The following is a 27,770-nucleotide window of genomic DNA, read 5'->3' as shown; positions in this document are numbered from 1 at the left end:
CTAATGAATCAGTGTGTCTAAATGAATCCAAGTGTGAGACTTATGATGGTAAACACGAAAAAAATCAGGTGAAGGTAACGATTTAGCTCTCCGTGATCTAATTAAGGATGGGGCCTTTATTCCTGCATGTGCTATCAAAATGTGGTTAGCTGGTACTGCTGACTTGTTGCTTCTGTTTCCTGCTATTTCCTGTTATTGATGCTGGACTTCAACAGTCAGCATTCATTAGAAGCCACTAAAATGCCTTGTAGGGTCTTTGAGAAGACTCTCTTGGTAAAAGGCAGAATGGAGGAGATTCTTCCATTTTCTTAGTTCAAAAGAGCATGGACTTGCTAACCCCCAAACTACTCTTGAGCTATTTCTCTCCTTACTAATAGAATTTTAAAAAGTGGTTTAACTTTCTAGGCCATGCATTAGTTGTGAGCGCTGAAAGTCGTATCTGAATGCAAAATAAAGCTTCACACTCAAAATATCAGCTAGTGTCAAGCACTGGTGCTGTGGACATAGCTTGTACTTAGGAGACTGCAGATCCTAAATCTTTAGTATAAGCCAAATGCCATCCTCAAGAGTTGGTGACTTTGTCAGTAGCTGATGGAACAAGGGAAGGAAACATTTACAAAGTATGTTCTGCCAGATCCTCCTCAGTGCTACTGCCCAGGTCACAGCTCAGTTCTGACCTCTGTCAGACCCCTTAAAATGACAGCTGTGACATACTTTCACCAGTGAAAACTTTAACTTGCTATTTGGCAGTATCCAGCATTCAAGCACATTTTCTTCCTTCTTGCCTGACTCACTTTACCTTGTAGGCAACCAGGTGATGCAAAACACTCTTCAATCATGTATGTTCAACAAATGAAGTCAACAGGTCAATTAGGGAGAAGAACTGCTGCCTTTGACATTTATGTGAGGAACAGCAGAGCCTACAGCAGCATCCCATACCCCTTCAGTTACTAAGAAGAAGTGGTAAGCTGGCCATTTGGGAGTTACCTGAGAGCTCCTGCGTAGAAGATGAAAAACATCTTGTTCTGAGTGTCTGGCATCCAAAAGAGGAAATGAACTTGTGTTTATGACACTAGTAGCAAAACAATGGGAGGTCGGCTTATGGAAATGCCTTTTAAGTGGTGTTTGTTTTCTTGTAACTTTCAAAGTAGCTGATAGATCTTTCTCTAGGAAGGTCTGAACTGATTAACTTGGCAGAGGATACTATAGTTTCTCACCTAGCTCCCACTGGTAGTGAGGAATATGTTTTGGACAACGAGCTGCAGACTTTGCTTTCAAAAAGGAGGAAATTGACTGTTCTCTGGAATCCAGCTTCAGACTCCCAGAATAGATTATATTTTCAGATACATGGGAAAGATAAATTCTTTGCAGAAAGAGGTTCCTGTAAAGGACTTGCAAGGATGCAATAAAACAAACAAACAAACAAACAAAAAAGCATAAACAATAACATACTATATATATAACAACACTATCTATTACGTTTATGACAGCCTTTCCATTGTATATGCATGGTTCCCTTGTATTCATTGTGATCATCATGCTGGGTTCACGTTTATACACGTATGCTTTGGTTAATACCTTTGATACTAGTCCACAGAATGCAGCTTTGAGTGGTTTAAACGTTCATTCTGCTTGGTACAGTTTTACTTATTGTATATGTTATTGGGCAGAATATTTTTGTTGGCTTGCTTACAGTGGTAAGTTCTCTTCTTTTCAGGGTCACCACCAATGCTTTTACATTGTGATTGCTTCAATGGACTGCCTTGCTGCTGGCACAGCTCATTGTGACTTCATGTCCAAAAATGTATGCCCTGTTGGGCATGCTGAAAAGATGTTTCATTATTGCTATGGAACAGAATACACTCAGGTTATCTCTGATTGAAACAAAAAGGTGGTTTTGAAGTGGTTTTGAAGTGACTTTTTTTTTTTTCCCTGTCAACAGATCTCCCCTTCTGTGTGTTTGAGTTTATGTGTTTGTGTGTGTATACATTTGTAATATTGTGTGCACATTTATCTAATATCCACATCAACTACCTGGGAATTGTACACAGCTTTCTCTGTATAAACATCAAACTGCAATGGAAAACTAGTAACCATAGACATTTTCAATTTAGAGGTGAGAAACTAATTCATAGAAAGATTAGAAACTAGATTTTCTCCATGTTGAGGAGTAAATTTTGAGTGAAGAGTTGATAGAGAGCTGCTCCATAGCACTTTTTCTAGCACGTCTTGAAACAGGCACAACACACAATAAAAGGGGTGGAAGTTGAATCTAGGTACCTGGTTTTGCAGTACATTTGTTGCTGAAATATTTGTGACATGTACTTATATATTTGACTGTGCAAGACTGGACAGGGCTAATTCTAATAGGGGATGTGGCCTGGCTGACTTATCCCCAGTTTCTGACTGTGAGCATTTTCTCCTGAGGTCCTGAAAACTTTCTTTAACCTTAAAAGACTCAAAATATTAAGACTTCTAAGTTAGCTGCTAATAGTTAATTTGCCATATGTCTATCCTGACATTGAAGGAACACCCTCAATATGCTTGCTGATCAAGTTTGGATGCCAATAGGGTACCAAACATTCAGCAGAGTTTGCATTCTGAGATTGGGTGGTGACTATAGGTCATGTATGGCAATTTACAGTGTTGCTCATCCAGGGTATTTGGCTCTCTGATTTGCAAAGGATAAATGTATTGCTCCATTGCACTGTATGCATGGGATAGAGAGACACATATGAAGTAAAGGGACAGTACTTGTGCCATCCCTTCACATATTTTCACCCAAAATCCTAATCTGTATTCACTAAAACAACTTTACTGACCTTAGCCAGACCAGGCAACACAACCCTAGGAAAGAGGATGACAAGAAGCTCCAAGGCAGCTTTATTCCCGTTATGTTTTCACCTGATAACATGGAGTAGGATGGTCCAAGTCAAACCTCCTCAGCAGTGAGTTGATGGCTGCTTGGTGACACTCTGACTTCACAGATAAAATACTGCAGTAATAGAATTACCAACTGATTTTTAAATGAACTTCAATCAATAAGCACCTATTGCAGCAATTCTGAAAGCATCTAGCCAGTAGACTGTCGGCAAAGCAGCCTGACAGCAGATAAAGCAGAAATAAAAACACTGTTGGGCAACACCAATATGCTGACCACAAGGGTCCCTCTAGTGCAAAATGTTCTGGGATACCAATAAAAATAAATAAATCCTTCCAGGGAGCCAACTTAAATATCCCTTGACATAAAGAATTTAGATTCACTATTTTTAGTGAAGAAAAAAATTATCACTTGTGCAATGTTGTTACAAGATTTCTCCCACAGCCCTTAACTCAGGCATATTTTATACTCTCCATTAATACATGAGCAATCACACAGAGTAGTTTGTATTTAATAAGAAAACAGGAATAGAAAATTATAATATGTGCAGAATAAGGGAGGATTGAACTTTTTCTGGGCCATCAGACGTTAAAACCTTCTGTCTCCATGGTGGCTTGCCAGAATTCCTCCTTGCTCCAACAGCAGACAATGAACTAGATTGTGACTCCATGGAGCTGAATTCCTCCAAGCAAATAGCTGGGATGGATAACATGCCATGCCCCAACTCCTGGTGCGCTACTTGCTACTCAGAGTTTCCTAGCAGTGATAGACTTCTAGGGTTGACTCAGACATGCCCTGCTTTGCGGCATACAGCTATCCGGAGATTTTAGATAAATCTACACTCTAGAGAGGTGTGTTTGTGTCAGGAAGGGCATGGGGCATGAAGAATGACAGACATCACTGCAATACCATGCAGTGAAAATGAAGTGAATAGAAGCTATAAACCAGAAACAGAAATTTCAAAGCTGCATCTGCAGTGTGCCAGTGTAAGTTCTTGTTTGGAGGGGACTACTCTCCATTAAGGGAAAGGACAGGACTGCTGGAGGGGCAGTGACAGACAGCAGTTCATCTCCTGTTTCGTGGATCTTACTAGCTAGTACCTCCAGAGGGGGCAGCAATGTCTCCTGCTGCCCAGCAGGTTTGTGGCAAAAGTCTGAGAGAAGACTGTCACAGCTGAGGCAGTCTCTGCAAAGAACAAGAGACCTCAGGGTTTGATGAAAATTTTGTTTGCTTGATGAAAGCACTTCTAAGAGATGGAGGAATTAAAATGCCCTGCTGGCACAGCATACAATCTACTGGCTGCCATCTGAATGCCTCTCGTGCTGTGGAAATAGACTTGAGGTGCAATAGGAAGTATTGAGGCATTGAAAACTATCCCAGAGGACTGGCAAGGTCACAGAGTGTGTTACCACCCATTAGGCCACATCTCCTCTTCCTGCTGTGTACTCAACCTGTGTGAATACCAAAAGTTATGCATACCCTCCTTTTTTATTTATTGGAGACCCAGCAGAGTTTGTCAACAACATCAGATCACAGGCCTTCCACTGAAGAAGTTCATCATGTTTCCTCAGAAGAAAATTCAAAACATACAATTTATTTATTTATTTATTTATTTATTTATTTATTTCAGTGTAGCTGTAGTGTTTGGTAGTAATTCTCAGGGAGTGGAAAGCTGATTACTTGCAATGAGGAACTGGTCAGAAAACAATAAATAATCAGAGATGAAATTTCTCTTTATGGCTGGTGACTGACTGTACTAACTTGAAACATTTTTTTCACATGTCCAGAGATTAGCCAGATACCCAGTCAGACTCTGACATCAATGTCATGGACAGCTGCTCCTTCATATTTCAGCCATGCAAGTCATCCCATGGAGAAGTGGCACAGATGTTGCCTGTGCTGCTGGTACCTCTTAAAGACATACAGTCTACTGTCAGCTGGGTATACATTCATATTTTCCATTGATCTTCTTGGATATCTTAGGTTGAATCTGTAAGCTGAACTTCAGGCAGAAGTCTCTGGTCCTCAAAGAAGGCAGTTTCTGTGGTGGCTGGCCACTGAAGGTTGGCAGTCTCCAAAAGCAACACAAGTCCCAGAGGCAAGTCTGTGATGGTTGGAGACCAAGAAAGGCATCCATATGAATGTTTTGTCACAGCAGGTGGCTCAGCCCACTGCCTTAGGGCCAATCCAGTGCTCCTGGAATGAATGCAAGAGTGCCCATGCATTTAGTGAGCACTGGGTAGGGGAAGAGCCTGAGACAAACGAAGTATTAATTAGGACAGAGATATGAGAGAGAGACTGGGGGTTTAAGAATGAATGGAAGAGGACAATGATTTGTATAAAATGCTATTGAACTAAAAAAGAGGAATGACAGACGGGCTGGACCTTGGTGTCCAAGTCCATGCAGCTCCATCCCACTCCCACAGACACAGAACAGATGTGGGGAAGTGCAGATCTCTTTGGGAAGGGGAAGGACATGAACAAAGAGCACAAATTTTGTAGGAGCCTGCCATGGTCAGCAAGTAGAGGCTGCTGGGAGGGGTGGGATGTAGTGACCTGCTGCTGGATGGACCCCTGTCCTCAGCAGGATGTGCGCAGGTTCTGGCACCAAGGCAAGCTGTCTGGGCCAGTCCTGCATACATGAACTGTCGGGAATATCTTGCTACTTTCGGTTTGCCCAGTTCCAGTACAAGCCACTGGGGCAGGATGCTGGTGTAAGACTTAGGGCTTTGCTTTCATTTTTATTTTCTTTGTCTTCATTTTTATTGACTTCTCTTGTTCTGAGACTTGGTCTGACCACTGGTTGTGTGCCTTCCTTGAGCCTAGCAGGAAGACAGAGCCTAGGAGATGAAGCAGTGGCCAAATCATTTATATATATAAATTTGAAAATGACTTCATGTGGTCCTAACAAAGTCTCCATTTCTACTCATGCATTTTGCAATAAATCTACTGAAGTCATGGCATTTCATTAATTCCTATAGCTACAGGAAAGTGTTCAAAGACTAGATATTTGTTTGATTTCACCTTACCATTGACTTCATCGAGTGTTGCTGATTTTCAATAGCTTTGAGCATAGCTCAGACCTCTGCTATGGCAACCCAAACACCTGGGAAGGCTGGACTATTCTTGTAAAAGCTTCACTCAGTGCAATTTGAATGGAGAGAATCACTAAGCTCCAAATCTTGCATTGTCATATACTTGAAAATGTGGTGTCTGTCCATGCAGCAGCCTCATTTTTCTGAAGCACCAAATAGCAGAATGAAGGTTTATGAGAGAAAAATTCAAGTTTAGGCAAAATCACATTTAATTAGCATCAGTTTTAGTGAGGAAAGCATCCTGAAATATGTGAAATACAGATATTACAACATAAAAAAACTTACTGAACATATAAAGCAAATGAACTCTGCAATGTAGCTTTGGGTGAGGTTCACCATGAAGATTTATGCCATAGGTGATGAAATCCACAGGTGTCTTTCTGGCAACAGATCTCACTTGGCCTGCCACATGGATCTCACTGCATCATAGGATGTTAGAGAATTTGGCTGAAACTCATGGTCAGTTTTCAGCCAGTTACTGCTTGCATAGCTGGAGCAGGATTTTATATATCTCTGTTGAGAAAGAGAGTTTCGTGCTAGCTGCCAGGCACCAGAAAAGCTCCTTAATTGCTCTCCACAGAATCTGCTGACTAGAGAGAGCCCTTGTTATCTTTAAGCAGTCGTGTTTGTGTTGAAGGATCAAAATCACACACAAAGAAAACAAAACCAGCTCCTCTCCCCTTTTCCCCATGATGTTTCCAATTATCCTGGATTGTTGTCTCTCTCATTGACAGTAGGTCATCCAAAAGCTAGGACATATTATGGAAATAGCCTGTTAGCCCCTTCCCTGGAGTGTCGCAAGGAATTCAGACTCCACATATGAGGGCTGAAGAGCAGATCATGCCAAGGGCTCACTGTACACATAGCAGAGAAATGCTACCCCTATCACTCTAGAGGCCATCTCCTCCCTTCGTAGGAAACTGGCAACAGTCTAGGAGGAGGAGGAGGAGGAGTGCCATTCCCAAAAAAGAAGTGGCAGACTGTTGACCCTCTGAATGCTTCACAGGAGAGCACAAGTCCCACTTCAAAGCCAGCAGGGAGGGTGGCATACTGCTTCTGGGTGAGGGAGAAGAATGATTTGCACAAGCAGCCCAGATCTCCCAGGCCTCTATCTCCTAATACATCCAAAATCAGCTGAAGATCACAGATAATGAATTGCATCCTAACATTTATTGCAGTCTCCTTGGCTGCACCAAACCAAAAAAAGCTCAGGGACTTTCCCCAGTAGCACACAGTGTGCGAGTGGTTTATCACAGATTAGAATCAGACCTCTCCTTCTAACCATAAGGCTTCACCACATCCTCTTATTTGCCACTGTTTGGCTGTGCATTGACAGGCATTGAAAGGAAATAGTGAAAAGAGATGTGGTTATGCCACACCTGACAAATGTCTGCAGAGACAGAAATCTCTATGAACGCTGTATGTACTTATAAACTGAATGCACCGTGATCCTGTTTGCGTTCATGTCTGGAAAGTCACATGGTTCTTTGCAGCACACATTGCTTTGTGTGTTTTAATGATACGCCATTGTAAATAAAATGCTACTCGAATGCTTGTAAAAACCCAGAAGTCTTTCAGAACAAGCAAATTACTCCAACTCGTAATTTCGTCGAAAACACTGTAAAAATAGCCATATCCTTCATATCCCAAGGCGGAAAAGGTGATGGAGATTTATGCTTTTCCTTGAACACACAGATTTATAACTGTGTAATGTACATTCATTTCATCCATATTTATAACTGCATTGATGCAGAGTCTGGTATCCATTACTTTAATCTATGTAACTTGATCATCAGAAATTTAAACCATATTTTTTAACACATATCACCAAGAATTTCAGTTTGATTCAAAAAAGAAGAGCATATTAAAGTCCCAGCTGCAATTAGTTATTAAAACTGAACTTTTTTCTTAAATACATGTGTTTATTCACATAGACTCTGTTCCATTCTGCCTTGCACGGGTTATTTTACTTCAGGTTAATCCTACAACAACCCACTACAAAATACCTTGAGGGTCAAAGGAAAAAAAATAATGCAGTTAAGGATCATATTTGGGAGAATTCCTGTAAATAAATCTTTTACAAAGTGAAATCAGAAATTGAAGAGTCAGTGACAGCAGTAGCCTCTAGTCACTTAGAGTGAAGTGGAAAAAAAAAATCCAGGCCAAGATCAAAGGCTCCAATTGACAGACAGCAGAAATTAAACCCAGATACTGTTTCATAAACACGGAGCGATTGACGTTCTCCACATGGTTATCGTCCAGCACTGGAAAATAAAACATCTGTACTCCTCGAAGTCCTGAATGGATGACCCAGAATTGAAATTATTCAGTTGCCTGATGCTAAGAAAATGTTCCACTCGTTTTCTTCTCTCATTTTGATTTTTATTCATTCAGTAGCATGAAAAGGTGAAATATATGGGTTGTTAGAAAATAGCACGATTAAATGAATCAGTTCATTTTGTAATAGAAAACAACCTTCATTTTTCTCAGCTTTAGGACTACATTTTGTTATCCATGCTGCAGGTAAAAGTCAGTAATTCCATGAATTTTGGTGGATTCAGTTTGGTTATAACCAAAACTTACAATCTTTCTTGAAACTGATGGGAAAAGGATTTTGCCTATGACACTGTGGGAGCATTGTTTAAGTATATGCACTTCATGCTTTCTAAGGGATTAAAATGACATTTTTCAGAGTATTTTTCCCCTTGCTTTCCCCATTGTTTTCCTCCTTTCAGTACCATTAACTCGCACAAATAAAAACAACGGAATTGAGAGCACATGGGAACATGTGGGTGAAACCATTATACTGTTGGGACCAGCAAGGTGATTTTTTTCATTTAAAGCTACAAAAAATTGAAATTGATCACTGAAAAAGACAGATCATTTGACATTTGGAAAATATATTTGATTGAAAACTTTGATTAGTTCTGTCTTATTGTCTGAAGCCATCACACAATTGAATTATCACCTGAATAAGGTCTACAAGATTTGCCTGCTGAGCAGGCTGTTAAATGATTTTCCGTAGGTAGGAAGTAGAAGCAGCAACACAAAAGACTTAGAATGTGTGACATGGAGAGCTCCAAAAAATGAGAGTGCCCTGATGTAAAACAGTAATTTTGTTTAAATAATATCATTGCTTTCATTACAATAACTTCTATTTTTAAAGTGTGGTACATGTGGAAATGTTTTATTAAATCAGAAGTGCAGAGAAGGTCTTCTTTGGGATTTACCAGAGTGTGTTCCTGTTAGAGAAAGATCTTGACCACCATAAATAAAACACAAGAGTGTGCTCAACAGCCACATTAATCCTGTTGCATGAGGGTGAAACTCAGCTTGGATCACTTAAGATACACTGAAAATTAGAAGATACAGAAAAATCAGACCTTCTCTATTTAAGCTTCAAAGCATTTCCTGTAGAGTTCATTAGACGTAGACTGGCTGGAATTAGAGCTAGGGGTGCCCAGAATAGTGGTGTGTTTTTTTTTTTTTCAAAAGTCATATTCTGTTTCAGGTTTGTCTTCAACTGCAAAGCAGTTGCCCTGCTTAGTTGCAGACATAGAATAAAACACCAGCAGGGAGGAAAAAGACATGTTACCAAGAATTATGGGAGGTATGCTGGACCTCTAAAGAGTTCCCATTTTGTGTTTGCTTTGGAGAAATTCCAAGAAATTCAGTTACTCACCAGAAATCTATCTAAATCTCTAACTCAACAACATGTAGCAGAACATCTCAAAACCACAGCATCACCAATGAGTTTCTTCCTTTGTTTCTCCTGGAAGGATCATGAAAACAGTCTCTTTTCCAGAGCTAGACAAATTATTTCAACAACAACAAGAAAGAAAAACCCACATCACAGGGTTGTGCAATGAATATTAGGGTGTTTTTTTGTTTTGGTTTTTTTTTTTTTGGTTCCTGTATCTTCCATTTTCTAACAGTCTCTCTTCTAGAAGGCTCCAAATGCTTTCTATCTTAAGCTACCTTCTGTTGTATCCTATTGCAATAATATTGTAGCAGCCCACACAAATTAGATTTAGCAGAGGAACAAAGAAATCACTTGCACATTTCAGTACCTACAGAGACTTTGTTTTAGACATTGTTCTAGGAATGGGCAGAGGTCCACAGATTCATTATGCTCTGAGCCAATTCAGCCCTCCCTAGCCAGCACACTTCAAGAGTTGTTACCATAACAGCTCATGTTGTCCATGTTGAACAATTCCTCCCACTGAAAATATGTAATATGATAGCATTGCACCACCATCATACTACATTTGCTGAAGAAGCCACTCACAGCATTGTCTACACCTACATGGTGAAGTTAAGGTACAGCTGCTGGGTTTTTAAAGACATCTAAATTTTTCTGCTGGTGAGAGGAACAGCAATTTTCTGTCAGTCATCATGTTTCCCACAGCTGCCATCACACCACTTGAAAACAGACCCCAGGTGACCTGAATCCCAGATCCCCTCAGCCCAGGCAATATGTGAATTGCCATATGTCGCTATGGGTAATAGCTGACGCTGAACAGGTGTATGTCATCACAGTAGACCATCTGGAGGGCAGAAGATATTAAAAAAAAAAAAAGAAAAAAAAAAGAAAGAAAGAAAGAAAGAAAGAAAAGTATATTTACAATACACAAAGATTTTGGATGACTTTTCCAAGTAAGTCCTGGCATCTAACGGTTGCCTTTTTGTTTTCTTTTTTATCTTTTTTATTTTTTTTGTTCTTCATGCAAGTACCTTATTGATTAAGATATTACCTAACCTGAAAAATGGTTTTACAGAAGTTTTTATTGGACCTGATTCTGCTTTTATTTATCAGTGGGCTACCTCAAATTTCATAATATCTCTCCAATAATGGTACTGAAAAATGCAAACAAGATTGGAGTAAGGTTCATTGCTTTATACTCATTCTGTTACTCTTGGAAGTGGACTGAATCTAATAGCAGGATGTCACAAAACTAGCTGTTACACATAAAGCAACAGTTGACCATTTGCTAGTCATATTGAAGAGACATTGTGGAACATCACCCACCACATGTATTTAACTTTGATAAGCAGAAGTGGAGTGAGAAAGTTGTGGAAAATATTCTGATCATCCCACTTCACTGTGTGATCTGAAGCAAAGCAATGACATCTATTTCACAGTAAGAAGTTTGTAATATCTTTAATGATTCTTATTACGTGTTGGATAACAAAGTTTGAATCTAAATGCTCAAAATTATATGATTTTTTTTACTCCTGCTCTCTGGACAGTAATCTAACATCAAGAAAGGTGAGATTCTTCATAGAATAAGCCCTTTATAAAATTTCTGAAGCGAAGTAAAATGTAAATCCTCATTCAGTTTGGCATATAGTGTAAAAAGAAAACTGGTGGTGACAGGCTTCGATCTGACTACACAAAATCAAACCTGAAATGTGTAGGACTTCCATTTAGAACTCATTGCTGCTAACGTCTAAAGGTTCTGTCTTCTAAAGCTGTACTACCTCCAAAGCCTGTGTTGTTCAGATTTAATATCCTGGCTGAGACTGTGCCATAAAATTTGGATATATCCAGAAAATAGTTTTAATCCAATTTTAATTTAGACTCCATAAGTACTAGTGCTATGGTTCATTAATAATAAGGAGATTTTAAAAACAAAAGTTGGATATCACCATTTATGTATGTTTTTAAACTTCAGGGTAACTGGCACATTTTAACTACATTAGAGTAATCCAGTTGTTAGTCTGGGGATTTGTCTTTGCGGGTTTTTTGTTTGTTTGTTCATTTGTTTTTACAGCTCTGTACAAAATAATGCTAACCAAACCAGCTAACTGCTTTTCATGCCTGTTTCAGTCTCATTGTTTGTTTGTTTGTTTTTGTTTGTGTTGTTCTTTTAGACAGTTTATAGTGTTAATGCTTTTTGTATTCTAGGCATTAAACTTTAGTTAATTCTTGACCCAAAGGTTGAAAGATTCAGCAAAAACTTATTCATTGTGTTTATTGGGCTTCTTTGCTCTTTTAGAGCTTTATAAATCAATATGATTTTCTAAGTTAATATTTTGTGTTTGTAAAATGATAATAATTTCTAATATTTAAGGTAGCCTTTTGTTTTAAACAAAAGAAAATATAATACCTTTGATACTCAGAATAAAGTGATTTCACTCTTGTTCTTATTACCATGGTTTCCAAATGAATGAGACATGCAAAGTATGGCTTCAGATCTTATGAGCAAAACAATGAATTCCTGGTGTAACTCCATTGAATTTAACAGAGTTTACATCAGAGAGTAATTTTGCCCAGCAGGATTAGACAACTCATTTACATAAAATTGGTACAGTACATCATGTGTCGAGTTGATGAATTTGCTGAGAGATTGACTTTATAACAGTGGGTTTGCATCACACATTATAATTATTTGTATCATCCTCAGCTTCTTATTGTGATGTGCATTACACATCCCAAAGGATTCTGATAAAGGACATGCAATGCAACAACATGCCACTGAAACATGCGGCAGCTGGAAAAACAACACATAGACTTTCTCTTTAGAGACTGCAAATATATCTGAAAGTATTATTTTTACAAAAGAGAGGAAATTAGGTGGAGTGAATGGCTTGATTGAAAAGCACATTTTATCTATTTCCTCATACTTTTTGTTGTTTGCTATTTTTTCTTTAATTTCAATTAATTGGATATTTGGCAGTAGTGTGGGGCACCTTGAACCGTAAGATAATGCTTCTCTGTTGCTCAGAACCTTAAAAACAATTAAGCATAAATATTTTTACAAGGGTCTGTTTTATCTGATATTACGACAGATCCAAAGATTGTCCAGAAAGGCAAATAAACAAAAGAAATAAGACTCATCTGATTGTGGGAACCAAAGAAACATAACTATAGTGTTATCTGAAATAAGAAAATACTTGTAGAGAGCACCAGCTACTTTCCCCGTATCCACAGCAGAGTCTCAGAAGACAATGAATGGCATGTAAAGGAAATCAGCTTGGATAGATGTACAGGTGAGAAAAAATAGATTCATTGTCTTGAAGAGCATATTTGTCCCGTTTGGACTTCCCGTGTTTCTAAAGAGGTCTTTGCACAGCTTTAGTAGAAACTTGATGAAAAAAATCTGAAGCATTGTGGACAGGTGGCAATGGAATGCACAAAGAGAAGGAAGGAAGCAAAGAAGAAATTAAAGAGATTTGAAGGTGTAGAAAGGAGGGCTATAGCTTGGCTTACATTAACTTTCCAAGGATGTGCAAGGGTCTCTAACCTCTACCAACTTGAATGTCTAGGTTCATGGAGAAGTTTCCAGCCTTTTTTTTTTCCTAGCTGACCTCAGAAACAGTGTAGTTCAAGCTATTTCTTTGTCCAGAACATAGTAGTATCAGCTCATATACACAGCTTTGCTCAAAAGGGATCAAGTTTCATTACAATACTTCAGGGTCGTTTGGTCCTGACGTCTGCTGAGAGACCTCACTGTCTGAGCAACCACCTCAGATACAGCAATAGAGAGACTTCTTACTTGTATAACAATTGTACAGATAAAATGGTTCCTCTATTTTGTTAGACAGCACTTCAGCCAAGAAGAAACTTCACAGGAATAATTGTACTCTGGAGGTCCAGAGGTCTGAAAGCATTCCAGTATTGGATGTTCTAACCTGGAATGTTACCTGTGCTTTTTTGTTTGTTCCAACTCCAAATAAGTAAATACATGTACAAACATATATAGGTAGAATAACTGATTTTCCATCCAGCCTGTTCCAGAGTGACGTTCAAAAGCATCGAATAGAGGTTACTGGTCTTCTGAAGAAAAATGCTTGGAAGTTCTAGGCTGATTCCTCAACCTCAGGAGTACAATGCTAGCAACAACTGGCTAAAAAAAAAACAAACAAACAAATCCCCCTCACAGTAGTATATTTCTTGTACTAGCACTTCAGAGTTTGCAATAGGTAATATGGGTGCTCCACTTTTGTGTAAAGTGTGTTTTCTATATAGCACTTTGTAGCTATCCAGGGCAGGAAGGCACTGATGAACTGTGCCATTGAATACTTAATATAGTTGAAAAATAGACTGTAGATACTGCAAAGTGAACTCCTTTTGCAAAATACTGTGACTTCAACATGATTATAACATGTCAAAGAGTCATGCTAAGTCAGCTGCAGTTATAGCGCCCACAGGGAAGTGAATCTGGACACATCACTGCTACAATTGTAAGGAGTAGTTCGAGGGTGCCTAGATAATTCACAAGTCATTATTTTAGGCTCGGACTTCTTTGGTTGCCTCTAAATCCAAAAGAGAACATAAACTGCCTAAAGACAAGTGTGGTTTTTTATTATTATTATTTTTATGTATGTGTATATCTGTATGTGCTACATCGCCTCATATCTAATCAATATATGGAAGGAAACTTCAGATATACTGCAAAAAAAAAGTGCTGTAGTTGAAAGAATAATGGTAGATGAGCTCAATAAATCTTCAGCATATGAATGGCCTTACATGAAGGCAGAATATACATGTAAATAGAACCTAAACAAACACAAGAGAAGAGCAATCACTGACATTGCAATCTAAAGTCACATAGAGGCTTTCAGGCAGCAGTACCATGGCCAATGTTACATTTTATTTCACTGGTTAGATAAAAAGGTCATTGTGCATTCACCACTGTGAACACCCTCAAGATATTGCTGAGGTTAGTAAGTCCCATGTAAACACACACACTGGGAGAGGGATCGACTTGTCAGAATAACCAAGAATTAGGCATCATAACTTCAAAAATACAGCCCCAGATCTTTCAAACGTTACCATCATTGCTAACACTGGAAGAATTTTTCTGACAGAGTTGAATACAGTGAACACCCATGTTCATCTGAAGTTGTTTGACTCGCAGATCTCAAGAAGTCCCTTTCTCCTGTCTCAGGTGAGCTGGGGCATAAAGTGCCAGTGTCAGAAGTCTCCTTAGGGCTGTGAGGGAAGCTAGCTCCACGAAGACCCAAATGCACGAATGTCTTTTTCTGTTAACTCAGCTGCAGAGTAGGCAAGTATTTGGCCCTCCTGAAGACATCCGAAATGTAGAATGCTGGCTACAATACACGCTGGAATAGATTCTGAACCTGTGGTGATGACTGCAGATGATGATTTGAAGTTGGCATGCTACAGAAACTTTGATGGTCTCCTGAAAGGACAGACTCAAACTTAAAATGGACTGGGGTGGATTCCCTGTACTGTGTGTTTTACCCAGTGCACAACTGCTTGTATTCAGCATTCATCATGTTTACAGTCATAGTTCATTGTGTGGTAAAATGCGTGAAATGATATATGTTGAAAGGGTGCTTCTCCCTTCCTTCTCATTCCCCCATATTCACACTGAGTCTTTGAGGACTTTGCCAGTTCATGATATGTCTGATTTCCTTTTGTTACATAACAAGCTCTGGAAGGGGTGAAATCAATCTTTGGCAGCAGCTGTGAAACCCTTCATGCTGGCAGCTACCCAGCTGTAAAACTAGGTAAGAAGTATAGACTAGCTAACAGCCAGAATCACAGAATCACAGCATGGTGGAAGATGAAGGCATCTCTGGACATTGCCTGAGCAATCCCCTACTCGAACAATGGCCGTTAGAACAGATTTCTTAGAACCTTTTTCAGTATGGTTTTGAATTTCTCAAAAACAAAACAAAACAAAAAAAACCTCCACAAGCTCTCTGGGCAACCTGTTCCAGATTTTTACCACCCACCCTGTAAAAAAAAGGTCTTTTTGTTTGTTCGTTTTGTTTTGTTTAATGACATTTCAGTTGAATATCCCGTGTTTCAATTGGTGTCCATTGCATCTTGTCCTTTTATGAGGTGCTGTGAGAAGCTAGCTCTGTCTTCTTTATGCCCCCTGGTCAGTTGTTTATGTGCATTGATGAGATCCCCCTGAGCCTCGTCTTCTTCACGCTGAACATTCCCAGCCCTCTCAGCTTCCCCCATACAACAGGTTCTCCAGTTTTTCTCCATCTTTGTTACCGTTTGCTGGACTCTCCCCTGTATGTGCATGTATCTGTTGTCCTGTGGAGCCCAGTGCTGGACACAGCACTTCAGATGTGCCTTCACAGGGCTGAGTAGAGGGGAAGATCATAGAATCATAATGTTGGTGAGGGAGTTTTGGGCTGCTTGGATCACCTGCTTTGACCTTCTGGCAATGTCCTCTGAAAGCGGCACAGGATCTTGACGACGTTTGCCACAAAACCACATCTTGGGATGTGGCCCACGAAGACCTCCAGGTCCTTCTCAGCCTAGCTGCTTTTAAGTAGGCTGGTCCCTGTCATGCAAGGGTGCATTCTTGTCCCGGTACAGGACTTCATTCTTCCGTTTGTTGAACATTATGAAGTTCCTGTTAGCCCATTGCTCCAGCCTATTGAGGTTTCTCTGAATGGCAGCACACCTCTGGTGTGTCACCTACTCACACAGCTGGTGGCTGGTCTCCAGATGGACTTCATGCCTCTGATCATAGCCCTCTCAGCCTGGCAGCTCATCCAGCGTTCAGTCCACCTCACTGTCTACTTATCTAGCCTGCACTTTGTCAGTTTGTCTATGATGATGTTATGGAAGGCAGCAGTGGAAACCTTGTAAAAGTCAATATAAACAACATCTGCCACTCTGCCCTCAACTGCTGAGCCACTCATATCATTGTCCACTGGTCAGGCATGACTTCCCCTTCACAAATCCTTGCTGCCTACTCCTAATCCCCTTCTTGTCCTTAATATGCTTGGAAACAGTTTCCAAGAGGTTTTGCTCCATTGCCCTCGCATGGATTGAGCTGAAAATGACTGGCCTGCTGTTCCCAGGATCTTTCTTCTTGTCTGTCTTGAAGGCAGGAGTAACATTTGGTTTCTTACAGTCCTTGGGAACTTCTCCTGATCTCCATGACATTTCTGAGATTATCATGGGTGGCCTCACAATGACTTTGGTGAATTCACTCGTCTCTTGTGAGGGCATCGCATCAAATCATATGGATTTGTGTACATCTTATCTGTGTAAATGTTTTCCAACCCGATCCTCCTCCCTTAAGGATAAGAGCTCATTTCTTCAGAGTTTCTCACTGGAAAAGTCAGATAAGGTAGTTAAAATGAGATTCCTTCAGCAAAGACATTACAGGAGAAAGGATGGAGTAGGTACATACTTTTCCCATAGGAATTGAAAGATGTCCCCCAAGATTAACACACTTGCCTAGTGGTTTAAAGCTCTTCAAACTTTACAAGGAAGAAAATGTCAAAAAGGTTGCAATGAATATGTGTTATCATCACAGTTTTGGTATCATTAGGACTGAAAAATAGTTCCTCAAAACAGTAATATTTAAACAAGGAATTTTAACAGGCTTTGATAGCTACTGACTGACAGGATTCCTGAAAATCTAGCTAACTGTATAGCCTTCCACCTATAATCCAAGAAACCTAATGTTAATTCCTGTTTTTTTTTTTTTTTTTTTCCCAAGCTATGAATTAACATTAGGCAAATATTGCATGAAGTAACCAGCTAAATATTTCATATCTAAGCTATGGAACAAAGGAATAAAACAAGAGGTAATTTTATGATTATGAAATCTGTATGCTAAGATACAGGACTGAAGCATTAGTGAATGCATGCAGTACATAGCAGTGATGCAGGATACTGGTGCTGTGTTCCCTTGATAATGCTGATCTGGGCTAATGTTTGGTAAGCTTCTTATTTATGGGTTCTTTTGCAAAAGGTTTTCCTGAATTCATCCTAATTCTGGTCCTGCATCTGAGAGAAGTATGTCACCATCTCAACAGTTGTTAGCCACTTTAAGAAGTAAGAAGTATATGTCTAACAATTTTTCCTTGCAAAGCTGTCACAGGGTGTTAATGTGATAAAATATGGTATTGTGGGTATTATAAAGAGAAATAATTTACCACTTGTGATTTGCTGAAGCACTTCAGTAAGTGCTGAGGCACTTGTAACTTGTTCTGCATACTCCAGAGTGTCCAAAAGAGTTGGACATGGCTAATGCAATGTAGCAGTAGTATTGTGTTATGCACTCAGCAACAGTGCAGTGAAGGAAACAACTTGCTGCATCATCAGAAACACCCCTGATAGGATGTCCTAGATAGGTTACTTGTTAGGTTGATTTATTGATGAAAAGGGTTGTTTTTGCAATTGTAATGGAGCAGTTACTGAGCCCAGAAATCTTACTGAGCTTATCGATCCTGAGGTGTAGAGAGCTATTGGCACAAGCAACTAACCTGAATGTCTGAGCTCCAGAAAAGACTCCATTATCCTTGCTCTGTCAGAATCCAAACAAGCCTGCTGTCAGGGTCTTGGAGAAGACACCACTTCAGTTTCCACAGTCACAGCAAGAACACTTTAGAATGCATAGCATCCTGCTTGTTGGACTAAGCTGCTGCTCCCTGCTCTTAATGAGAGAGCCACGCCAGCCCAGGCCAGGCAGAGAACAAGAAACTAGGGATCGTGTTTTATATTTCACTCCCACTTGTAATGACCCATGCTGCTGTAGCTACTTACTTGGAATTTCTAAGATTATTTTCAAATATATATATTTTTTTTCCTTCATAATGTGTATTGCTACAAATGTCAGACCCTCTACTAAGCTCTGCTTGGTTTGAATCCCTCCTGGGACATGTTGTGTTTGCAAGTCTTCTTGCCTCTTCAGCCTCTGGCTGTCCCCCCCCCCCCCCCCCCCCAAAAAAAAAAAAAAAAAAAAAAAACGAGCTTTCTGCATGACAGAATAAGCTGTGTCCCATTATTCTTTTGAAGTTGCTGCTGCTGAGTTTTCTTTCTTAGTGATCCTGGTTTTGGATAGAGCCTACTGTGGTGCAGCTATGTCCTGAAATCCATGTGTTAACAAAATAGTGTATTCTTCTTTATTAGCTTGTGCTCTGAAGACACTGCTGAGGCAAACACTGATGGGGTAAGCTCATTTTGCGGGCTAAATGCATCTGCTGAAGCAGGAATACCTAGCAAGAAGAAAAGAGTGCAGTTGTTCAGGATGGGGAGAAAATGTTGGAGCAGATAAATGATGAGATGGCATCTGTGTGGAAGCAGCTGAAGATGGGAGAACCCAAGAGGATAATTAATGTGCTGAAAGAGGAGCCAGATGTCAATAGAGTCAGCTTCCCTGGTCATTTGAATGCTGATTCTGTAGTCTGTGTTGATGGGGAAGACTTGTCAGGCAGCCTGTTTGTGAAGTTCTGTATTGCCCATCTTAATCGCTTGTTAGGGGTACTTGACACTTTCCACTGCAGCTACTTTCAGCTGAAGAAAAAAGTAAAATTTGAGAACTGGTTAGAATGAGCCAAAGTTGTTTTGTTTTTTGTTTCTTGATTTATTTTTTTTTCACGGTAAGCCCCATTGCTGAACAGTGTCCTACCTAAAGTGAAACAATCTGCCCAAAACATCTAGATCCTCTGCCTGAAAGCAAACGTTTGCGCACAGCTGGAGCCCTGTATGGGTGTCTGGGTCTCTGCTTCCTTGGTGCCTCCTGCCCTACTGTCCCCTGCACTCCCCCATGGCATTCAAGTCCTCTGCCATTTTCCCCACACCCTTTCTGTTCTCCTGCCCTGGTAAAGAGAAACTGGTTCACCCTCTGTCAGAAATGAACAGAGTTGCAAGCAGATCTGAAGCTCCCATTTTCAAGAAGTCACGATCAAAATAAGTAACTCCCTGCTAAGCTCTAGACATCAAAGTGAAGGAAGCTTTGACAGGCAAGGTGCTTCACGCACCGCTTCTATTTTAGAAAGCTCTTAAGGACACTGAGAAAGCTGCTTGTTTGCCATTCCTATGCCATCCTCGTTTTTAATCTAACATCGTCTGCAATTATTGAATATCATCCCATCAATAAGTAAGGTGCCACCCAACAGCCCTGATAAGACAGAGCAGGTGTAAGGGACTGCAGCTCCAGCCTCTGTGCCTCACTCCAGTTTTTATAAGACAAGCACAAAAGGCAAAGTTGAAGCTTTTGCACCTTCTGGGCACTCATTTGGTTTGTGAAAATAAGTAGATTGTGTGTGCATTAATAAAGGAGGGACTAATGTTTCAGGACAAGTGGCTTTTTAAAGGCTTTAAATCAGTGTTGTTTGTTTGTACTCTCCAGTGAGGTATTTTACATGCTCTGTCCCTCTTCTTTCTGTAGGGCACATGAGTTCCAAGCATTTTGCTCCTGGCTCTGAAAATTAAACCACTGCGAGTCAAGATACTTTTCGTTTACATGGGACTTACCACTTCTTCCAGAAGGACTAGGGAATGAACACTTATTTCAGAAGTACTATTATGAATTTAGACCACAAAAGATCCTGGTTTAATGTGAATTTGTACTGGTAGTAACAAAATCAGATATGCCTAATAAGAGAGACTTTATGGCTCATGGCCTCAGCCGATGTAAATCAGAATAGCTCCACAGAAGTTGACAGAGCTTTTTTTTATATCTGCGTAAGATATGACCATGCAAGCTAGCAGTTTCTTGTCTGATTTGCATTGGTGTTCACTTTGGCCTTGCTTTGGGTCAAGTACACACATACCTGCTGGTTCCTGAGGCTCCTGAGTAGTGTTATATTTTTTATTTTTTTTAAAACTTTAAATTTTTAGTTTCATTATGGTGTTTTCTGTACACCACTGCTGTACATGGAAAAAGTACCCCACCTACTCTTTCTCAAAGGCCAAAACAGTCCTCCTCTTGCAATATGGCAGTATGGATAGGATTACAGCTGCAAGCACCGATTCTTCATTTGGGCATTCACATCCCAAATTGCTCAGAACAGCTGGGACAGTGCATGTGGCATAATAGCCTCTGAAGCTGGTGTCCATGTGGGAGAAGACAATCAGCTCTCAGGGGAAGAAAAATCATCCTGACTGAGCTACCAGGATGGTATCTGGGAAAGTTATTCTGGCTTGTCTACATGCCACAAGAGGCAGCAGGGGCAGCATGGCACAGGGGGCTTTGGCACTTCTGGACCTTTTGATGTGTCATGGCAGCTTGCCCATCATGCTTATGTGAAGACCAAGCAGATGACAGTCCTCTGGCATCTTACCTTCCATAACAGCCTAGTCCATAGCAGTACAGCTTATACAACAGACAGCGCACTGGAAAATGGGCAAGGGTCTCAACCAGCTTTAATTGGCGTAACGTTGACTTCAGGAAAGCTGGAGGGAGAGGGAGATGGTTTATGTCCTTCAAGAACTGAAGCTATCGGTTAGATGCTCCTGTGCCAGCACCTAGTGACTCCTGGCTGAGGTATGCCTCACATATTTCTGTCCAAATTAGGCAAGGGAGCATGTCTTTTCTTGCTGACTTGCTCAAGCTGAGAGTACTTGGGAACATGGAGAGATGTTCACTTCCACTGTTGAAGTGGGGAGAGCACAGCTGGTGATGCATGCACTAAGTAAGCAGCTGACCCAAGACAGGTAAGCTCTAGACAAGTTATCTTTGCAAAGATGTTGAAAAAGTTGAAAGAGCCAATTCTCAGTAATTCCTTAAAAATCTCTCTGAAGTACATAGGAATGACTGGTCCTGTATACTTTTCCAAAAGACTGAGCAGGAAGAATATTAATGAGGAAGAAGTGTAAAACAGTGTTTTTAAATGAACTGAAGTGGATGTTCTTTCTTAAAAAAAGGGAATGTGTTATCAGCCTTGCTAAAAATGTAGCACTCTGTGTATGTGTCTGTGTATGTAAGACTGTTTACTACTTTTAAACATTTAGTGGTATATTTATTTAAAATGTATGTAGGATCATCTGTTGATACATTATTTAACTGTTCCTTGATTAGCAGACTCTTCATAGTATTATCATGTAGGTTGCAGGTAGGATTACAAAGGTGGGATTACGTCTGTGTGAAATACTAATAAATTCTTGGCCTGTTACCCAAATGCAACTTGCATCTTGCTGCAAGAGAGAGCTCTTGCAGTCGCATTGCATGGTTCTCACAGGCATATTGACATCTCTAAGAGGTGCCAATAGGCAGACAACGCCCCCCCACCCTCTCTGCCCCCATTGTGCTCTCTGTCAGTGAATAGCACTTGATTCTTCAGAAGAAGCTGTGACCCTCCTGTAACAATTCATGCCTGCAATTTATACGGTCTTCCAAGAAAATGTCTGAAGTTGAGCAATTAACAAGAAATTACTCCCTAGAGAATTCTGTTCCTCATCTCAGCTGGTGTTCAACTCATCTGTGAAAGTATACACACTCTGCCTGTATTCTTTTCATCTTAGTTTGGTTTGACAATAATTAAAATAACTCCTAAGACTGAAGAGCTGTATGTATTTGTTTCTAACCTCCATAAGATAGAAAGACAGACCTGCTGTGTGATCTCTGGCAAGACAGTTCAACTATCTGTGCCTTCCTTTCCCTGTAGTCTGCCTTGTTTATTAGTGAGCCTGCTCAATGTCCCACTGTGTGCATGCGCTGCCCTAAAACAATGGGACCTCAATGTTGTCTGGGTCCTACAGGCCCTATTAGAATACAAATTGCTAATCATTAGTGAGAAGATTAATGTGCTAAGAGTGTTTTTGAGTCACAGTGTGTATAGTTTGGGACCAGTTGCTAATCCCTGAGGTAATATTAATTTTAAAAAATCTTAACATGCAGCACTGCTGGCACTAGTGATTTTATCATGAGTCTCCTGGTATTTGGTGTTTCTTGTCAAGATCCACTTCCTGGAAACCCGAGCATCTTGGCTTGCATTTTGAAACAGGCAACATTTTAGCGCCTACTGTAACAGTGAGGCTGGAAAACATTTCCCAAGTATGCTCTGGAGACTCAGAAAGGCAAAGAAAAAGACCTTAAAATGTGTTAATTAAAAAGAAAAACAAGGATTCTGCAAGAAACCTTTTTTTTTTTTCTTTTCCTTCCGTGATTTGTATGGCTTGCATTGCCTTAACCATGCAAAAATATATATCTTGGAGTGTGATAAGAACCCCCCAGTGGTTCTGAGGGAAAAAAAAGATAAAAGTAAAAAGATTTTAATATAGCTATGGTAAGGTTGGTACTGTCCCTCTAATTGTATCCATTTTGTTCATTTTTTCTTCAAGGTTTATTTTTAACAGCCTCAAATTTCATATTTTTCCCCTTGTAGTTCTCTTCCTTAATATCCTTGGGGTTTACTTTTTCTTCACTTTGTTCCTGCCCTTTCTTGGTTTATTTTTTTTCTTCAATGTTGATGATGTCCTCAGACTTGATCCAGGCTGAATTTACATCAAGGAAAAGCATGAAAGGCATGAAACAGACATAAATGGTACAGAGAGCAGTTTTCTTTTACTGTTCTCCGCTGTGATCTAAAAAGAGCCTGGAATAGTTAAGAAAATGTCCTGGACTTATTTACACTCTGTTGAAAGTATCACTGGTTGAAGATTTCCCATTTGTTGAAGGGAGATGTTCCACAGGCCACCGTGCTGTTTTAGTAACTAATCTATTTCAATACTTCTTATGTAGACAGGCCAACAAATTTCCAAACAATCAGAAAGCTTTGGCAGATAATGTTGAAAGCAGAGTACTGGACTTACACAAAGCAGTCTGCATTACTCCAATACCTTCTTTCAGGGCTGGACTTTGATAATCAGGTCAACTGGCTGCTGCAGTGACGTTGGTCAAGACAATACAGCTGTTTGTCAAAGAGCAAAATATTTTCTGGGGGGAAAGAGGAGCGTCAATGGGGTCTGGAAGCAGGCAAGGCTTTCTAAGAGGGCTGGAAGTTTGATCACCATAATGTGTGGGTGTTACATGGTCTCTTATGTCAAAAGACTTTGGAATGCTTTACAGAAGTGAATATACCTTGCATTTTACATGGAGGAAACTGAGGTAAAGAAAAGTATCTTGCTTTGTTCAAGGTCACTGCAACCCTGCTCTGCTGCTCTTCTCTACCTGACCACAGTGCCTGAGAGCAGATGGAGGGGTGGGGAAACTGTAGTGTGAGCAGGGAATGTGTTGTGCCACCAGGGATATGGCAGAGGAGAGACGGCAGGGAGGGAAAGGAGAAGAAAGGAAGGATAATGATCATGAATAATATCCAGGAGATGAGGAGCCATGTTGCACATGTGGGAGGTGTGGCTAGGCATCTTCATGGGCCAGGTGGGCAGTAGCTGAGGCAGGAGGAGTATGGCCAGTGTCATGCAGAAGGCCAGTCTTTATCCTCAGCCACTCATGCAAGTTCCAGTGATCTTTGGGGAAGTTTTTGCAAGCACTAATGTGAATATTGAATGGTAATCCTCTAATACTTTGACTTGGAGCTCCATTTCTCTACTCTGAAAGCCATGTCTTTGAAGAAAAAAAAAATACCTATGTTTGGTATTTTTGGTAGGATGTGATTTATTTCCCTTAACTCTGCTAGCATTTCTCTTGTTTCTTCGCCTTCCGCTTCTGCTTCTGCTTCTGCTTCTCCTTCTCCTTCTCCTTCTCCTTCTCCTTCTCCTTCTCCTTCTCCTTCTCCTTCTCCTTCTCCTTCTCCTTCTCCTTCTCCTTCTCCTTCTCCTTCTCCTTCTCCTTCTCCTTCTCCTTCTCCTTCTCCTTCTCCTTCTCCTTCTCCTTCTCCTTCTCCTGGAACATTATCATAGACATTTTTTGCTGCAGAAAGAGTGATCAGAACAACAAAAAACATATTAAAATGAAGGCAGAGGAAATAGATGACTGCATGGCCTGGTTTTGCTGTTTAGATATTCTGCACCTAATGGGTTGATTCTCATCTGTCTGTCAGCTGCCTGGACAAGAACTACAAACTGCACTGAGAACTTCTCATCATGTGTTATGTTATCAGATCTGTCTGCTGTCCAGTCATTTTTAGCCCTGTGGAAAAGGTACGTGCTCTAGGTTCCTTCCAGCAAGAAAGAGACAGAGTTTTGATTTGGATCTGTGTATTATTATCATTATTATTTTTTAACCACTGTTACTCCTTGTGTGGGGCAGAACAGCCATAAACAACAGAACAGCTTGCCTTCTGGTTTGCAAGCTATTTGAGCTTCAAGTTATCAAACCAATGCTTAGCAAGTGCAGGGTCATCAGCAGTCACAAATGCACAGTGGTGACTGAGTGGGAGATGTTTGCTTGTGTTATGAAATGTGGTGGAGTGAGAGTACACACTGGGGATTTGTTCATTTTAGCAAACCTGGCAGAACCTTCCTGTGACCTAAATAGAATACCTTGCTCTACATAAAGCATGCATCAGGGTATTTCCTGATTTATTCATGAAAGGTTTGCCTTACAAAGGCATTTGGAACTGTGTAATCTCAGAATACATGATACATATAGCTGGCTGCTCAGCTGGCATTTGCACAAATTGCTTTGATATATGGCTGTAACGTATGAAAGCACAGTGAGGCCAATTTAAATACTTGATACTGGAGTAAACTGGTTAAAAGAGTAAATTAGATCTAACCTACAGATTCTTCTGCTACTGCATAGAGAAGGCTTCTCTCCAGAATGAATAATTGATAAAGGTATGGGAGACTACACTCTAGTAAGCAATAAAATCCTCCAATATTAAATGGGCAGGGTTAAGGGCAGATCCATCAGTAGTGTGCATTGGTGACGCATCTTTCACTATAAGGGCCCTTTGCTAATTTACATAAAATCCGGATCCATCAGGATGTTAACCAGTTCACTTAACTGAAGATCTCTGCTGCCTTCTACTTGGGACAATTTCTGCCTCTGCTTGCTCCTTCTCAGTCACAGAAAATAGTCTAAGCTAATTCTTGATCAAACTTGTGCATTTATTAAGGTATGTCCAGTATATATCTTTAACGATTTGTCTATATGTTATTCGTACATACTTCCTGCTGTAATACATTCTGCAGCAAAGTGGATAGGGCTGGTTGCTTGCAAGCAAGCCTTATTTTGAAGCTTTGGAAGAAATTGGGGTTAATTTACAATAGAATGAAAGTGACATTTGTAAAGATGGTAAGAGGGGAATGCCAGAATCCATTACACTGATGATCCTACAAATGCACTGGCATTCTCCATTGGTGGGTTAATGCTCAAATCCTATCAGCATTTCTTGCTGAACTTATTGTAACTTAATGGCAAATTTCCAACTTTTTGTCATGCCAAGCATCTTATAATAGGACTGCACAAATTTTGGGGAAAAATTTTCTGAGTTAAGCTCAGTGCTATAAGACAGTAGAAATTGAACTCATTATGCATAATAGTGGCTGTAGCATGAGCAAGTCTATCCTCCATGTTTTCCTTTATGGGACTCAAGAAAAGCCCACAGTGGCTAAACTTAGGTGGCTGACAACGCTTTCTGCCATTTTTGTGTCAAGCAGTATATTATGGTGCATCTTTAGTGTAGTGTGGAATTAGTTCCAAAAAAATTGCATATCCTTGTAGAAAGTAGGTACATAGATGATTGTTCCTGATGCTCTCTTATAGAGAATTCTGAGAACTCTCAACATACACCATGATCATGAAGAACAAAAAACTCAGTGCAGAATCCTATAAGTTTTGTGATATACTCCAGAACTTCCACATGTGTTAGATGATCACACAGATAATAGGTCACGTCCCAGAAAGGTCAAGTAGCCAAGTAGTCTGTCTGATACTGAAGAAGAACATTTGATTACTTTCCTGAAAATAATCTTACTGTGTCCCATGAAATGAACTTTCTCAATTCTCAGTTTTGTGGTCTTCTGTTTAAGAAGAGGCTTAGTCTTATCTGGCTTTGGAAGCAAGCTGGAATAAGATTTGTCTGGTTACTCTATTTCTGGGAAGAAAACAATGAAATGAAACAAACAAAAAAAAACAACCCAACAAACAAAAAAGCACGCTGTTTCCTAGGAGGGTACCTGACTGAGCGATGATTTAAAATTAATATATGTCAACTGCATTTGTCAGTGTTCACCCAGCAAACTCAAGGGGCAGCAGAAACCTTTGTTCTCCATCCACCAGGTAGAGGAAAAATAGATTTAAAACCTTGCTGCTGACACCTTTGACTGCCCAGAACAATAGGGAACTGTCATATTGATTCTGTACTCCATGTCTTTTCATATGGCATACTATATAATATCAAGTGATGTTTCATCTGTAAGCATAGAAGACATCAAATGAATGTTTCCATATTTTTACTTTTAATTTTCTTTATCGGTTCGAAGTGGTAAGCAATTCAAGGTCTCTCTCTCCCCCATCTCTTCCTTTCCTCCCTTCCCTTTCTACATTCTTGACTGAAAGGATCTGTTTCTCCAGTAGCTTTGAAAATCTGGGCATTTTAGAGTTAATCGGGACCTGAAAAGAGCAGGATGACATGAGGTTTGCATTAAAGAGTGGTATGTGGACAAGTGGCAAAGGCTTGGATTATGTGGTAATAAAAACACACTGGGTGATATTTTTGTCAGAGGGCCTCACTTCACTGCCTCCAAAATGCTAAAGCATCAGGAACTCAGATTGCTGTCTCTGAGCCATGATTGCAGAAGCAGATCAGTGTGCACCTTACTTCCAATTTACTCAATTGTATTTAGCTTTCTTCTGTCATATCAAAAACTGCCCAGGTGCAATGCTGAGTATGAGAAAATAGGGTTCGATGTAGCTTCTGCATTAACAGAGCACCCCTAAATTGAAGCCTATTCTCACAGAGGAAACTGGTTTGGCTTTTTTTTTTTTTTTTTTCCCTCATGTGTATTGTAGTTGTTTACTTGGGTTCTGTTGTTTCAAATTCAGTGATATCTCATAAAATTCTCCATGGTGGGGCATCAGCTGACATAAATCAGTGTGTGTCTGCTGAGGCTAACATCCTTGGACAACTGCATGAAGATCCAGTGGTTTAGCTCACTGATTTTCAAAGTCAGAAGATCTTGCTGCAATTCTCTCAGCTGATCTCCTGTGTAA

General features: G+C 40.1%; 1 protein-coding gene across 13 annotated transcripts in view; it reads left to right on the top strand.

Moving 5' to 3' along the window:
- LOC308185152 (uncharacterized protein) overlaps window positions 1-27,770 on the top strand; it is a 142,509-nt gene that overhangs the window by 75,217 nt on the left and 39,522 nt on the right. For 4 of the 13 annotated variants that reach the window (XR_013943166.1, XR_013943167.1, XR_013943172.1 and 1 more), the window contains exon 1: window positions 24,651-24,751. The exons of 1 other annotated variant lie outside the window; for it this stretch is intronic. Coding sequence is in view for 1 of the 12 variants with exons in the window: in XM_080572920.1 (XP_080429046.1) it covers window positions 24,652-24,751 (100 nt within the window). In the remaining 11 variants the exon portion in view is untranslated. Of the gene's footprint in view, window positions 1-21,227; window positions 21,368-23,712; window positions 23,760-24,026; window positions 24,161-24,650; window positions 24,752-27,770 lie in introns of those variants that run through there. 8 more of the 13 variants (XR_013943159.1, XR_013943160.1, XR_013943161.1 and 5 more) reach the window with 5 other exon arrangements.

Source organism: Anser brachyrhynchus, assembly GCF_964034855.1.
Source record: "Anser brachyrhynchus genome assembly, chromosome: Z".
Classification (NCBI taxonomy): Eukaryota; Metazoa; Chordata; class Aves; order Anseriformes; family Anatidae; genus Anser; species Anser brachyrhynchus.
Note: the sequence above shows the minus strand (reverse complement) of the source record. Positions and strands in the feature narration are given on the sequence as shown.